The following is a 16861-nucleotide window of genomic DNA, read 5'->3' as shown; positions in this document are numbered from 1 at the left end:
GAGTGGAAAAGTACAAGGTTCGCAGGAGATGAGATTAAATTCCATTCTCTTTCTGAAAGCCTGTGCTTGAGGTGACGTTTTTCTTTCAGTCTTCATTTGGCCCTGGAATGGCAAAGCCAATGCCTCCTAGTGTAGTACAGACACAGCGAGTGGTGGCTCAAACGCAGTGCTGTCCGTATTTCTGATGCCTTGTGCTCTGCAGCTGCATGCTTTCTGTCAGTGTCTATGCCTGCCTCTGTGCCCATTTCTGCCATTTTATCGCCACACGCATGGTGTGGCCTCTGGATTCCAGTGAAAGCACTCCTTTACTTAGCTCAATAAAGTGAGTTGGAGTTTGAAACATGGTGAGACATGCCGTATTGTGTAACACTAGGTGGTGAGTAAAACGTAGAATGCACAGAAAATACTGCATACAAAACCGTTTTGATGTTGCTGACAAAGTGTAGCACTGATGAAAACCACCTCTGTGAGTTTTTTTGTCTGCCGTTGATACACCCCCTTAATTGCTGTCCTCTTACTCTGTTGAATTAGCAAACACGTTTTCATTTCAGCGGTATGCTCTTGCTATAATTCACCAACACTTTGTGCTGTCTTGAAGTCTTGTTTTTTCAGTCATGTTTTTACAAAACTGTGGTGTTTGAGCAATTTTCCTTGGCACTAAATGTGCTATTGTTCCATGCTGGTGAGTAGTTTAATGACGACTGGGTTAAACAAAAGGGAACTGCTGTCCAGAAAATGATGATCAGGATCCCTTGATGCCCGTATGGGCTATCACAGAGCTCCAGGAACGGGCTTGAGCCTCATATCACTGAGTCATTTCCTTTACAGGAACCCAGAGGATCCTGCAAAAACAGTATGCTAACAAGCATTTAATAACATGGTGGTGGTAAGCCCATACATTTTTTTTGCCACCTTGCACATTGCTGTTTCACTGCATAGCTAAATTGGGAAATTAAGCCATTTTAGGACTTGTGTACCATAAAGATTTCTTCGTGCTGGTAATGAAATGTCTCTCAACTCTGTGAGACGACAAAATCACTGTCTTTGCCACGTCACGTCAAGCATTGCAGGTGTTTAGTGGGTGCAGAGAGATTTTTGATTTCTTTCTGTTTCAGTTTGTACATGTCATGTCTCTACCACCTATACCTGTGTGGGAAAAAGTTTTTGAATACGTTCCGCTCTGTCACCATCTTTAAGTCCTTTGACTGTGTTATAACCATCCCAGTGCCCTGCTGAACAAGCATTCACCTGAGGAAACCTGTATTTTTGTAACCTGAGCTGAAAATGGCTGATAAGTAAAGTTTGCCTGGTCCTTTTCTTGCATCTCGCAATGTTTGCACTCACCACATGCAGGGTGAGTCATTGCATAGTCATTCAATTGGCTTAAATTACCTCCTTTCATGGTCAACAATGAGCTCAGCTGAAGAGACTAAAGCGGGGGAAGTCGGGCCTTCTGGGAATGCTCCATTTGTTCATGAATCCTGACTCTAATTGGTTGTTATTGCGACTGGCAGTCACCATGCTGTAGGGGTGGAGTAGGTCAGTTCTTGCTACATAGTCCTCCTCAGTCTGCTGCACACCAGGCATCCATACACTGAGCAACATGCAGTCATAGTCACCGGAGGAGAGTTGATTGATGGATGGAGTCTCATCACTGTGGTCACATGACAGGGCCCATGATGGAGCCATCCTATCACTGGTCCATAATATTGATGTAGGCTGCAGCTATTATTTTTTATTTTTATTAACTGACATTGCATTGTGTCATACAATCAGTTAGTGTAACGTTAGTAATGAAAATTAATTCACAACCATTTTGATGATAAATAGTTGTTAAAATATATTTACACCAAGATATATAAATTCTGTGGTTGCAGTTTTTAAAATTCAAAATGTATGGTTTTCGAGGTCTTTATTGAACTGAATAACATTAGATTTTGAATTGTATATCAGACAAAACAAGCTGTTTGAATAAGTCCAGTTAATCTCTCAGGAATTGTCAAGAGCACTTCTTTACATTCAGTAAACTGTTGCCTATTGATTAAGGTTTTCAGATGCCCAAGGAGTGAACTAACAGCGACTTGTTTTTATTAAAAGTAAAAAAGAAAGCCAAACAAAACACACGGGTGGAATTGAACTTATGATTTTGAAAAAAACTCTAAATCTTCCCGATAATTTTCTAAAAGCTGCATATAGTTTATGTTAACAGCTGGTACGGTGGAAAGGTGTATTATGACAACAGTCTCAACAACCCAACTTTGCAGTTAACCTCAGGCCAATGAGCATTATAGTGCTTTTCAGCTTATTGTTTTGGTTTCATGGTCCACAGTTTAAGCTGTAATGTTTCAGTCTCACTGGTCACATCAGTGTTATTTCCAGCTATAACTGTTCTCAGCAAAAAAAATAAATAAAAATCTGAACTAGGACTAGCAACAGACCGACCAAGGTAGTGACTGTGGGAAGCACACTGCTAAAACCTGGATGTTTCCCTCAGGAGTAGGCAGAAACCAAAATACATCTCCAAATGAGGGGCAGTTTTATTCTGTGTCTGATGAATATAAATAGGCCATTGCCTGCTAATAATAATAAAACTGTATTAAAACCATTAGCTGATATATTATGGCTTGTTTTCCTCAAGTGGCCAATAAATAGGTTAATGCTGATGTTGCTAGTGTTTATTCAGGTATTCATTTAGTTCTGTATATATTAATTATAGAACAGTTTTAAAACATGTTCTTTAATAGCATGTTAAGTTTACACATTTTTTTCACAGCAGATTAGCAGTGAAAACAAAGCATGTTTGGTTGTATTCAAACTGAGGACGCTACAGTTAAGCTTTTCATGCTGTAGACCTCAGCAGGACGCCCCACCTGGTAACCACACTAAAATACTCGAGTCTGTCAAAAGCAGGCCCCACCCAGAACGACTTACAGCCGTTCTATTTGCTCTGTGGACTATTATGCATTGACTAACATCCCAGTAAAACCCCTCCCTTCACTGTTCTCCTCCTCTTCATGACGTAGTAAGTGCAGTTACAACCCAGCCCCTGTGCTGGGACAAGGCAGCTGTTGTCGTGTGCTCAGGGATAATGTGCAGGCTGCGTCTGACTAATGGCTGGCTCTCTTGTATCCCTGTCTGCTGTTAGCACCATGCCAACTGAGCCATCCAGATCAATGAAGCACTGACAGGAGGGATATAGAAAATACACACATGCAACCTCTGTATACAGAATACAGAAGACGGCAAACAAACACAGACACAAACAAGTTGGAGATACAAACATAAAGCACGGGTTAGAATGACAGAAATATTGTTTACTTTATTCTTGACCCCTGCTGGATAACGCTCAGTTTCTTGTCATCTCATAACTAGTTAAGGACTGGCTTCTGCAATTTTTTTAATCATTTAGCCCCAGTCATGTGACTGAAAGTGACTTTATACATTTCCAATAATAAAACAAAAACTTTACTACAAAAGAGGAACCAAGATTTTCTGTTGCGGTTAACATCTGCCGGATTAGCAGTGTGTGTGCCTTCTCAGATTTGGGATGAGGCAGCAAGACTGGGCATGGCAGTTTCAGAATGATTCCATATGATACATACCGATGAACATTTCATCTGGCTTTGCAGAAAACAGATGATGACATCTGCTGTGAATATATCTGTGTTCCATTTGAATTTGCACATGAAGAGCCATTTAGCAGGCAGACACATGTCCACCCCTTTATTTTTTTTATTATTATTTTTTTTTACATGAATTTAACATTTATCTTCGTTTGGAAGCACAAACAGTATATCCCAGCGTTTCAGCTTGAGTCTGATAATGCAGAGCACCCAGCACAAACATAACAAGAAGATCAGGACACTGAGCTCCAGACAGATGGCAGCAGTGTCCAGCTCTGGCAGAGGTGGGCATGGACGCTGCCCAGCAGAGACAGCAAGAGGGATTGACTGAAGTGAAACACTAGCCTTCAGATTTAGTTTCTTTTCTCTCTTCTGTCTCCTATAGCGATGCTTTCCAGACAACAGCCACATGTTACTTTCCGGTGTGGGTGCTTAGCAAAACCAAATTGAAAAATTAATTCATCCCCCATGGCCCCACAAGCTGCAGACGTCCTTCTCTATCACCTCCTCTTGCGTTAACACCCCCTTCAAAATACAATTGGGCCTGGTATGCAACTTCGTCAGTCACACAGGCATTTCAAAACAAATAAGCTCCACCCTGCAGCAGTGGGAAAAGCAGGGATAGAGAATGTTGCAGGGGGGGGGTGCCAAACATCACAAATTGACTTATGTACTCCTGCCAGCTCTTTGGTCTCTGAGAAAGAGGATGGTGGGGGTGTGTGGCCCCTGGGTCTTCTTATCCATTTATTCTTCAACCCAGCATCAACCCCTCCTATCCCTCATCCCCGAAACCTGCCTCTGGGTATCGGGTTGTTGTTGGGACACACCTCAACACACACACACACAAGTACACGACCACCAGTGTCCCTCCCCCTCCGCCTGTGATCACAGTAACTCCCTGAGGATCAGCGCAAAGTAGCTTCCAGAGCATCATCAGAGAGCGATCCTTGGCCTGTGTGTGTGTGTGAAAAGGGAGGGTTCGTTCAGACTGCCTCCACCCCAGCAGCCTCTCATGTGATCATAATATCAGCCCCATGAGCCTTATGATTTAGGTTGGAGTGCTGAGGGGTGTCTCATATTCAGGGACAGAGATAGTTTTGAAAAGAGAGGCGTCGGTGATTAAATCAGAACAAACTGTGCACTTACATCCTCGCAGACATCTGCTTATATGCTGCTGCAACAGTGAATCATTTCGTTCATGGAAAGTTACAGCTACTGTGATCATAACAATGAAAGAAAAAAGGCCAAAAATGTTGTTCTCAGGTTCTCGAATGTGAAAATTTGCTACTTTTCCTGCTCTTAGATTTAACATTTCGAATTTCTCATCTGATTAAATGAGCTATTTGAAGATGTCACCTTGAAAACTAGAATATTGTGATTGTGGCTATTTTTTTCTATTCTCATATTGACCAAATGCTTCATCAATTAGTTGAGAAAATTAACGACAAATTAATAAATTAAAAAAACAGATTTTTTGTTGCACCCTCAGATTTTTTAGAAGACATACATAATTTACATTTTTAAGCCTGATATGAATAGATGAATGATATACTTTCTAAATATTTAAATGTTATATCCCATTTCTATTAAGATTAGTATCTTCAGTAAAAGCAACTGTCTAATGCTTGCAAGAATGCAGTTTCTTTACCAGTAAGTTTTAAGCCTGGTCCAAGCTACTTTCTGGTGTTGTTTTTAGTTTGTCATAGAGAGAGTCAGGAATCAGTCACTCATTTAATTTCTCTACTAAAAGTTGTGGCTTTTCAGCATTAAGGATCAAATCTACAGAAAACCCAGGTTGCTTTGTCCTACCACAAAAACTGCGTAGGTCTGACTAGGTTTTACACAACCCAGTTAGGCCTGATAAACACTGAGGGGTTTCCACTAGGACTGTCTCTGCTTGTAGCTGCCCCTTGTCGCTCAGTGAAATTAAAGTGATCTAATATGTCTGCTGATCTTCGCCCCTATCTGTCTCTCTCTCTCTCCCTGCCAGGTGTAGATGCTCCAGGCGCAGCGGGGCCCAGCCTCTGTGTCAGAGAGGGACGAGGCTGCTCCCACCTGGGCCACAGCGAACCTCTGAAACTCGGCTCGTGGTCTCTCTCTCTCAGAGCACCAACTGCCCAGATTAAAAAACAGGACCACAGGGAAGCCATTTTGTGAAGTGAAGCTGAGTCTGTGCAGAGAAGGAGCTGGAGTAGTCACAGCTGGGGTATTTTAGGCTGGTCTCTGCCCTCTGAACTCCACTGCCATGACGACTGCAGTGCAGCCCAGTGAACTTGTGTTTGAATTCGCCAGCAACGGGATGGATGAAATCAATCAGGTACCTGTCACACTGGAGAAACCACATTCTAAACTTTGCCGAGGCAAATATTTGTTGCTTTTACTGTGTGTATAACCAAGCTCGTAGTCAGCACTTTCCATTATTTGATCAAAAGACCTTTGTGCCAGTTTGTGATCATCCGTCTTTTCAACGTGACGTGCTCCATGTGATTGTGGTGATAAATGTAATACTTCTCAAAATAAACAAAACTTGTGTAAACAGCATGGCCACAGGATTAGCCTGTGATATTTAACTCTGACAATATGTTGGGAAACGAGACAGGGAGGGAGGAGGATGGAGCAGCGAGAAGGTCTGGGAAGAGGAGTGTGGGCTGCTGGGAGCACAGAAATGGAAAGACTGAAAAACCTGTAGCAAGGTTAGGATGTGTGGGAGGGAGCGGGTGGGGCTTGGACTTGAATGTGTTTATGGCACAAAGGTTACATGTGTATACGATGTGAATCTGTGTCTGTGTCTTTTCATTGCCTGGTCAGGTGTGCAGTTATCTCATCCCCATACCCGGGTCTGAGTCTTGTGGAGCAGGCTTGATTGTAAGTTTAGATGTATGTGTGTTTATGTGTACTGGTATCTGTTTGTGTGTATCTAGAGTGACAAGTTGTCACTGGATCCCTGAATAGCACTAGATCAGGTCTAACCTGATGGACCAGTTACAAGGCTGCTTGGAAGGGATGGGATAGTGCCACTAAAGGTCTTGCATTGTTCCGCTGCTACAGTTTTGTTCCTTGCTGCACCCACTGAGCCTGTTTTGCAGGCAGTTTGCCCCTATTTACAAAGTCATGGAAATACCCCCCAAACAGAACAACTCTACTGCAGTGGCCATTTGGTTTGTGCTGACTGTTTAAAGGTTTATTCTGGTCACAATACAAATGTTAGAGCTGGGTGAAATTATACAGTAGGTTCTGTAATGATTAGGCTTGCTATATTGGTTTTTAGGTCAATAAGTAGCTCCTGAAGGTGTATCACGTAATGATGCCAGCATGATACTGCGCTTTGTGTTTTTCAACACCATTAAGCACTGATTCAACTGTGGGTAGCCATGCACACTTGTTTTCTTAATTTGAAATAGAAAGTTTCTGAATTTTCTCTAACAAAGGCATTTGTCTTGTAGATAAACAATCCACTTTTAAATATGATGAAATCTATTGTGTTTCTGGCGGCTGCACTTTCTGTTTTGATGAGGATATTGAAAGTGTACAGACAGTTGGACTCCATTGTGATTGGGTAGGTAAAGCAGAAGAGAGTGGGGAGTGGGGAACAGCCGGCACAGATGCTGTTGCTTTCAAAGGTAGAATAGGGAACTCAGAAATGCAAATCAGCCTGATTTTTATCGCTCCTGTTTCCCTGCTAGAAACACTATTCATGTCAACAAAGAGGAAGAAGCAGCTGAAATACCTATAATGTTCAATACAATTTGTGTTGCATGTTGGACGCCCAATTTTATACTTCTACGGTTCCACGGTTTCTCTCTTTGATAGTTCCTTTTGTGTGTATTGCAACATGCTTGTCAAACCATCACGTGGTTTGCATGACAATGCAAGACTGGTCTGAAGTGTTCCCAGCAAAAACACAATCCATTTAACATCAAACCAGCAGCAGGGACAACAGCTTTATGTGTCTTGTGCTCCGTCAGCACATTGTGTGGGATTCAGGCTTTCTGCATTTGACAGTCGGAGCTGGAGAGGGCTGCAGTTTCAGGAGCTCAACCGACTAATAGTCAAAATGCCTTTGTCTGCTGCCACACAGACTCGACTCTCACTCAAGGACAGTAAACATCATTTAAGTCCAACCGAGGAAATGTGGTAGCCTCACTGTCTAGCTATCTGATAATATGTCTACCAAAGACTCTGATTAATGTGAAACATTCAGTTATGTCAGTGAGGCACTGATAGTGTCTGTAGTCAAAGCAAAAGTCAGAGTTTTTATTAGCCCCAGGAGGCCTCACAGTTTTGCTGCTGAGATGACACAAGCTGTTCGTTTTGATCTACACAGTTATGATAGATGTCATGTGAAGCCATGTGGACTCATAACATCCTCAAATACACTTACTACTAAACAATCCTGGGTAATTACTACTGGTGCTGCTTAGGAGTCCTAACCATTCAGCACCATGTCCAAATAATGAACCGGTCTGTTAGTTTCCTGGTTAAAGTGTAGCTGAAATGACTATGTAGCCATGCACTCGAATGTCCCCTCTTCCCACCCCCAGCTCAAGGCCTGGACACCTGGTATGCCCCAGAGGTCCAAACCAACAATGGACACTTGTGTAAAGAGACAGATAAGCCTTTATTCATGTTCCTCCTGCTGCACCTTTTTGTCTATCATGTTCCCCTTTAATCAGGTCATCACTGTAAGAATGTGATTTTAATTGATTGTTCCAGATTTAAACAAATCACAGCATAGTACACACGTGTATTTGAAGAGGAAAGAGGCTGCTAGTTCAGATTTCTTTGCTTTTTGTGGATTCTGTTTGCAATAGTTTTGTGAGAAATCTCTGTCACCCCGAGTACAGTCACCATTCAGCAGGGTGCTTAAATAGGCTTTGACAGGATGTTCAGCTTTGGTTTGGAACATATCTGACTTCATTCTGTAGCAATCTTTTAACTTCAGAAAAGATTTTCAAAAATTTAATTCACTTCCTCTGTGCTTAGTGGGAGGAACAGTGCTGTTAAGATAAATATTTCTCCAAAAATGTCTTGATTTGTCTCAGTGACGTTTAGACACTGACATTTAGAAGCCATTCCTGAAATAGTCAAAGCAGATGTACTAGCTGTTTGGCAGTAACATGGGAAAAGAACTGATTTCAGTGCATTTTTGAAGTGTAGTCTGCTGCCATCTGCTGGTGGTCAGCTGACTCCTACATGTGTAGCATTGCGATACCTCAGGTGAATTTTTTCATTTAAAAAAAACAAAAAACTAATCTGATGGCAGGGAAACTGTAGTTTAATTTGATGATTTGTTAGTCAAAACTGCTTCTGCCTCTCACATTGTATGTTTTTTGTACTCTTGAAACACAGCTGCCACTTTAAGAGGATTGTATGACTTGCTTATTTGAAGGGCTGAATTAGTACCAGTATCCCTCCCACTGACACGAACCAGGCCCCCTTTGAGCACTCTTGACATGGTCTGTGCTTGAGGAGCTCTCAAGTATGTTGGGCTTCTCAGTTGTTGCTCGATGGTTTGGCCCATGCTCCGATTATTCCCTCTGTTCCCTCGCTCCTTCCTGCATCAGTCTGCGCCATGCCTGAAATGAGATGGCAAGGTGAGAATTCCCAAAGCACGTTTAGGACATGATGAAGGGGGTGCTTGCCTCATTCATGACTGATCTATTAACATTCATTTGGGCTTATATAATTTCTGAGCACAAGATTAACTTCTCAGGAGAAGTAGGCCAGATCAAACAGCTGGTTCCTGTCTTCTTCAGCAGGTCCCGGTGGACTGCTGCAACACCACAGAAATGAGCTCTCCTCCATGCTATGTGCCTTCACATTAGCTAAAATTGAGTATGAATCTCCAGTATTTTACAAGGCAATAAAAATAAAAGACCAAATTGGGTTATACCATTAATCTGATGTCATCTTGGTTTTTATATTGCATTTATGATGTGTAGTGGAGGAATTGATCGCATTTTTATTGCGTACACACATGTACTAGAACAGACTGTCAGTTCCTCCCCTCCCAGTGATATCTCGGGTGTTACAACATCTCATATCTTTTTCTGTGTGTCTTCTCTCACTTCAGCTGGATGACCCGTCAGTATTCCCAGCTGTGATTGTTGAGCAGGTGCCTGCAGCCGATCTATTGCAGGTCTACTCGGGCCTAGAGTCCGATGAGGTGACTAACGGCATCATGGTGGACACCACTCTCCATGTGGTGGAGGAGCCATCCATCTTGGTGGGAGGAGTGGACCTCTCAGGTAAACATATTTTACCTTTTGTGTGTGTATGTAATACACAGAGCTTTAATTCGAGTTCACAGCGCTTTACAAACATGTGGTAGAGCATGCAAGGCAGAAAATTTATTTAAAATCTGCTCAAATTCACAACAGAGACAGGCTTCAGTTGGTGCACTTCCAGTTAATTAATTACAATTATTCAAAAGCATAACCTGCAGAGTATTTAGTCAGTGAACAGTAAGTTACCTGAATATGCAAAACATGCACGCTGACAATTCAGCATGCATGAAGGATGCCTTTTCCAATCATCAGTGAATGAAGAAAGAATAATGAATTGCATTTAAATAGATTTTTTCCCTTAAATTCCCATTTTCTTCAATTTTATGAAATTGTTCTTTCTCGGAAGCTTCTTGAAAATTATTGGGAAATTATGGACCTAATCTGTACCTTCACATGTCCTAAGAGTCCTATTTCCTATTTGTCCTTATTTTGACATCCCCAGTGGCAAAACAAGTCTTGGTCATGCAAACTTGACCATAATGTTGCTGTTAAACCTAGTTAATGCCAGTCAATATAAAAATGAGCCTTGCTGTCATGCTAGTAGTTCAACCTTATTTGATTAAGACCAGAAGTACTAAAATACCAGATGCAAAATATTTACCTACGAGGATTTCATATTGATGACTATGTTGTCATATGGTGGTCAGAAACAACAGTCCCAGGCACACAGGACAGCATGGAAACGAACGAAGCTGCATCAGCTCTTCTGAACATGGAGTCTCCAAACAACATTTTGGATGAGAAACGAATGAGTAAGTTAATTTTGTATTTGTTGTGACAAATATTTCTGTTTTCATTGACACTGATCATATTTGGAGCATGGGACACTCGCTCTTTATGGTTTGTTATGATCTTACACTTCGGTTTCTCTTGTTTATGTGAAGTTCACACCTATGGCACTCTGCTGGAGCCAGACCTGACTTATACCCCACTGAGGCCTGACCAGATGGACAGCGTTGCCCTTGATATGTCCCTTGATGAGGACACTTCATCTATGGATGAGATTCCCCAAAAATGTCCCCTAAAAACTCAGAAAAAAACCAAAGGTAACACTGATTTCATTCTTCTCTTTGCTACACCACAGAAATAATCTCTTTGTAAAAATTCAGTGCTGTAGGTAATTAGATGGTTTCACTGTGGCCTTCCACCTCATAACACACTACCCCTCAATTTGAATCATAGTGCGAAAGCCGCGGGCGGTGCGTCCCTGCTCTCCTATCACCACCCCTAACCTGCCACTCAGGAAGAAGAGCAAAGAGGGCAAAGGTAAGCCTCACTAACTAGTCCACTTTTCTGTAATGAGCCAATAAAAATCAAGGTCTCTCCTCCTCTTGTGTACGCTCTGTTTCCTCCTGTGGAGTGTGCAAACAGCAGTCCTCAACCCCTGCAGTCCAGCGGGGTTGAATCTGGGCGAGTTAATGGATGAGGGGATCTCAGAGTGCTGTGTTTCACAGGGAAACAGAAGTGATTGCAGGCTGGAGGGCACATTGATGCTCTACTGATAGAAGCAGACTAGTGCTGCTCAATGTGGACCCTCATTGCACCATACAGTGTGACACAAAGAGGAGGGGGCTGGGGACGGCAGGTTCAGCTGCACACATATACATCACTCTGTCATTGTGTCTGGGATTCAAGTGGCTACTGGGAGCGTTGCTGTTTTTAACCACTTCTGGCCAAAGCATCTCACAAATTAGAATAATCTACTCGCAGGCTTGGTATAATTAATTTCTGTCCAAGGCACACATGTACACACACAACTGACACAACAGTAGCTGTAAGAAAAGCAGTTTCTGCTGTAACCCCATGGCTTCATATATAAACTAAATTGCTAAATGAATTATAGATGTCTATAGCACAGCTCAAAGGCTTTTCCATGAATGTCTGATGTACCTGAATGTTAATAACATGGCTTAAATTATTTCCCCAATTTGCAGGCAACACCATCTATCTGTGGGAATTCCTTCTGGCTTTACTGCAGGATAAAAACACCTGTCCCAAATACATCAAGTGGACACAGCGGGAGAAAGGCATCTTTAAGCTGGTGGACTCGAAGGCTGTTTCAAAATTGTGGGGCAAACACAAGAACAAGCCTGACATGAACTATGAGACTATGGGAAGAGCTCTCAGGTACCAATGAGCACCAGTTTCCAAAGTGTCATTGCCATGCACATTAGCTCTCATTTAGCTCTAAACCTCAAAGACATGAATCCATAGATATGTTCATAACAACGGTGGGATGACAGTTAAACATTTTATGATTCTTGTGAAACTTGGATATTAATAATATCTATAATGTATTGAACAGCTGTTTATCTACTTTCTCCTTTAGGTACTACTATCAGAGAGGCATCCTAGCTAAAGTGGAGGGGCAGCGGCTGGTATATCAATTTAAGGAGATGCCAGCTGATCTCGTGGTGATTGAGGATGAAGACACAGGCTCTGATGCCAATACTGGTTACGGGAACCAGAGATCTACCAATGGGCGGTCTGTGGTCCGTGGAGGGTCCAAAGGGCATGGAAGGGCTCATGGTCATCATCATCATGTCTCAGGAAAACAGATGAAGAAAGAGCCTAATGATGAATATCTGTACCAGGAAGCTAACGGTGGCCAGGCTGAGCAGCTTCTTCAGTCCGTTCATATGCTGCAAAGCAACCACGTTTCAGGTGTCCAAGATACAGCACAAGCTATGAGGTAGGAGACTGGCAAGAGAACCACACATTCTTTGAATTGCGCAGTCTTTTACTAGAATTTTCCACACTTTGAAGAATGCCATAAGTCTTTTGAGAAGGACCATTGACTTAATGTGGCCACAGTGGGTGCTAGAAAATATTATTCTCTGATGATCTTTCAAGCAAGAGCTAGAGGGATAAATTGGTTGTGGTGATTTATCTAGACTGGCAACCTGTCCAGGGTGTCCCCCGCCTTCGCCTAAGTCACCTGGGATAGACTCCAGTCCCCCTGCGATCCTAATGAGGATTAACTGGTGTATAGATAGTGGATGGATGGATGGTTTATCTAGCTTTGCAAATGTTGGCACACAAGTAACACAAAATTGCAGTGCAGAAAGGTTAAAGATTTGTTGGATATAGTTTATGAACACTGTCCTAAATACATAGTTTATTCCCCAGAAAAACATTTTCCAATTCTAAAAATAACCTGGTCAGTAATGTTATGTTATTGTTTACTTGATGATTGTTTACTTTCTTGTCAAGAGTTAGGTGAGAAGATTTACAACATCCGCATGTTTGTGTGATGAATGTGTGTACATTAAACTGCCGGTTAGCTGGTTGCCTGGCAACCTGACAGCCATGACAAAACTCCAGGAAGTCACTTTTCCCAGCCCAGAAATAGTCACAGCACATACCTCCCCAGAAAATCACAACCTGTATTTTTACTCTTAGTTTTTTGTGTGGATCAAACAATTGACATGTAATGTGTCACTGTGTTAATTCGTGAGATTTCGACGTGCAGGTTGGCTGTTTTTTTTTTCTTTGATGTAGGAAATCGTTCCACCATATTTGTTTTTTATAGACTGCTTTTTTTGTTGTTATACAGGTTTCCTTGCATTTTATTGCACTGACTCCACTGCCTGTTTTAGCAATTTACTATCAATCATCTGACATTTTCTGGGTTGTTAAACATTGTCTGCAGTTAGAAATTGAAGAGAAAAATAATTTCTGAAGTACATCTGTCAGTGCCGTTTGTTATATTAATAAGGACATTAGTTCTGCTGTTTAGGATCATAGCTGTATGCTGGGTAACCCTCTCAACAGGGGGCCATTAAAAATAATTGTCTATTTTCAGACTAAATGTTCACTTACAGCAGCTCTGTCAAAGAAGGCAAAAAAAACCAAAACAAACTCTAGTACTTATTCAAGTCATTTTGTCTTTTCAGGACCATCAGTACTCCTATGGTTCTGACATCTTCCAGCTCCCTTCAGTCTGTTCCCCTCACCACTGTTCTGGCCAACGGGGACTCCAGCCACTCCTCCCCTCCTCAGGTTATTCTCCACACCATGCCCTCCACAACAGCAGGTGGAAAAGATGTGCTCACCATCCAGACGGCCTCTCTAGCAGGTGGGGCCAACAGCCTGCAGGACGGCCTCCCTCAGCAGCTCCTGGTCACCAGTCTGGGTTCCTGTGCCATTTCCTCCGCCGCCTCCTCCTGCACTTCCCCTCCAGGAGTCATTAGTTCCACTGCTTCCAACCTCAACAGTCTTCCCCGCCTCGTTACCATCAACACCACCTGTGGGCAGACCATGGTGGCACAGCAGCCCGGCACTGTAATTGCCACGGTGCTCAAATCCAGCGACCTCTCTGGGCTGCAGGTCAAAGAGGAGATGCTGGACCCCAGCTACTTTCAGTCAATGGTGAACGGTGATCCATCACTGGCAGCACATACGTTTGAGAAAGAAGAGATGGAGGCAGGGGAGGCGGAGCTGCAGTATAGGACTGTGATCATTGATACCAGTCAAAGCCAGGGCCAAGAGGCTGCAAGTGAAACTATAATTAATGGACATTCCTCCCAGAGCAGCAGCCCTAGTGAGGGTCTGACCCCAGTGGAGGAGCTGGAAGTGCGTGGGGAGATGTCCCTGCAGCCTGAGCAGGGAATCAAAGGTCTGCAGGAGCTGCCCCTCTCTGTCCAGCTGCCTGCAAACTTTATCCAGATAAAGACAGAGCCTGCAGAGGCTTAGAGCTGCAGGACTTTTCCACACAAGCTGAACCAAAAACAACATTTGAATCCATTTTGACCACAGACTTAATATATTCTTTTCCTAACACAGTGATCTGATCAAAGATCAGAAGTGAGGGATCATGCAACATGTTGCTCTTAAAGGTTGGTCAGTTCAGCCTCAGGATTTATTGTTTACTCACATATTTTGTGACCACGTGCCTAATTTTAGAAATCAAGGGAGTGTTTAGTTTTTTTAAAAAGTCATTTTTCTGATTTGGGATTATCATCTGTAGACATGAACCCTGACACACACAGATACGGACACAAATACACACACAACATAATATGCCTTCCCCTTTAGGAGAGCAGCCATTGGATGAACCAGGGATCCCTGTGTACCAAATGTGCCAGTTAGTCATTTTTAGCTTACATCTCATTGGAGTAATATGTTTAAAGAAGAGAATGAATGAAACCAAAACCGGGGACTGAATGCCAAACGGTGCTGAGAAGTCTGAGAATGTGCACAGTGTGAGTGTGTGTATTTCTTTAAACCACATATAAGTTTGTATTTCCGTGGAACAGGAATGGATGTTGTGTCATGGTGTCCAATCTGCTAAAAAGAACACACATCTCAAGCTCAATTGAAGAGTGCCTTACAGGAGGTTCAAAGAGCTCAAGTCTCTTTGTTGGAAGTGTCTGCGAAAAGATGAAAAATGGACTAAATGACTTTCCGGACTTTCAGACTTTCAAGAACTTATTACTCATTTATTTTCATATAAACAACATAGGTATGCATTCATTCTCTATTACCCCTGGCCTTAAAACACTGTGTTACTATGGAAATGGGCATTTTTCTGTCCACCAAGGACAGTGTAACATCAAAACTGTTTGTATAGAGCTGCAGACCTGAGGCACAGAAAGATAGGGAGGCATAAATGGAGAAAGAATACGCAGGATAAAACTGATTTTATCAGCCTCTGCCTCAGAGGCTTCAAGGTTTAAATCCTGTTTATATAAAATGGAATATATATATGAATCTATCTATATATATATATATAAATATATACATATAATATACATTTGAGATTCAATTTTAAGGCCACAGCGAATTTATTTATTTTGTGAATTACTAAATTCTGTATAAAAAGGCACATTTGTTTTCTATTTACATGTGTAAACCTGAGGGAAAATACAAAGAATATGAACGTTAATACCAGGAAGCTTATTCGGTAATTTTTTGTAAGACCGACATTTTTCATTTGTATAGCATTCCATATAATCAGCTTTGGTATTTTCTTGAGTTTTGGACTCGAGTGCTCCGTGCAGCATCATTATTCCACTGGTATATTCTTTTATTGTGGATATCCTCTGTTGTGTGTCTGATTTAAACATGTACTGAATGTGCTCTTCGTTCCTTCGTTTCAGTGGACATACCTCTTTACCTTTTTCAACAGTCAAGCAGTCGAGGCTGTGCATTCCAAAATATCATGTCGTGTGTATTGCATAAAGTATCAGATATACCAATCAATTTGTCTTCAAATCAAAATCAAGTTTCTTCTGTTGTTTGGTACAAAGACGTACCAGTGCTGTTTGTAAAGCTCTGCTCCTTCCCCTTCTTCTCCTTTCTTGTCTTTGGCTTCACTCTTCACCTCCTCCTCCTCTCCTGCTCTCGGGTCAGTCAAGTCTGTGCCTTCTTTATTTGCTGTCCCACTTTGTTAAGAACCTCTCAGGCCAGCCATCCGATTGGCCCCTCGGTCCTGCTGGGGATGAAGCCATATTGATCCTGAGTGGTATCACGGTTAAATTGGTTGTATTTTCCAGCCGGACTGTAGCTGCAGAGTGAGGACATTCAGACACACTGACCTCCATCTGCACTGGCACCTAAGGACAGGAGTTAAACGCTACTTTACAACCTCACATCAGCCAAAGGGCTCTGGGTCTGCTAAGACACTCTGAATGTATACCTGCTCTTTTAAGTACATGCTTTTGCAAATTTTTTGACAATCAGTAATTACACTGGGTTACATTTGCATTAATAATCAGTCAGTTTTTTTGGTGGGGAGTTGCTGCTTGTTTTTGCTTTGTATATATTCCTGTATCCAGCCTGCGTTTTCCGTAAAGCACTGTTGTCTGTGAAATGTTGAGGTATGTCCATAGCCTATGTTTTGTTGCTTCTTTTGTCTTGGGTTGTCAGTGGCTTCCTTTATGCTGAATATAGAATAGATTTTTAAGAAAAAGTCAATATGCTAATTAAAAACAAAATCTTCTCCGCTGA

General features: G+C 42.1%; 1 protein-coding gene across 3 annotated transcripts in view; it reads left to right on the top strand.

Annotated features, from left to right (window-relative positions):
• Positions 1–16861, top strand: part of elf1 (E74-like ETS transcription factor 1) — a 39059-nt gene extending 22198 nt beyond the window's left edge. For 2 of the 3 annotated variants that reach the window (XM_022214207.2, XM_022214198.2), the window contains exons 2-10: positions 5614–5940; positions 6432–6488; positions 9697–9871; positions 10558–10662; positions 10795–10956; positions 11093–11176; positions 11845–12037; positions 12240–12602; positions 13807–16861. In XM_022214207.2, coding sequence (XP_022069899.1) covers positions 5869–5940; positions 6432–6488; positions 9697–9871; positions 10558–10662; positions 10795–10956; positions 11093–11176; positions 11845–12037; positions 12240–12602; positions 13807–14605 — 2010 coding nt within the window. In that variant the 5' untranslated portion in view covers positions 5614–5868 and the 3' untranslated portion in view covers positions 14606–16861. The remainder of the gene's footprint in view (positions 1–5613; positions 5941–6431; positions 6489–9696; positions 9872–10557; positions 10663–10794; positions 10957–11092; positions 11177–11844; positions 12038–12239; positions 12603–13806) is intronic. The other variant, XM_051954780.1, reaches the window with a different exon arrangement.

Source organism: Acanthochromis polyacanthus, chromosome 10 (genome assembly GCF_021347895.1).
Source record: "Acanthochromis polyacanthus isolate Apoly-LR-REF ecotype Palm Island chromosome 10, KAUST_Apoly_ChrSc, whole genome shotgun sequence".
Lineage (NCBI taxonomy): Eukaryota > Metazoa > Chordata > Actinopteri > Pomacentridae > Acanthochromis > Acanthochromis polyacanthus.
This window is presented reverse-complemented; position numbering and strand designations above follow the sequence as displayed.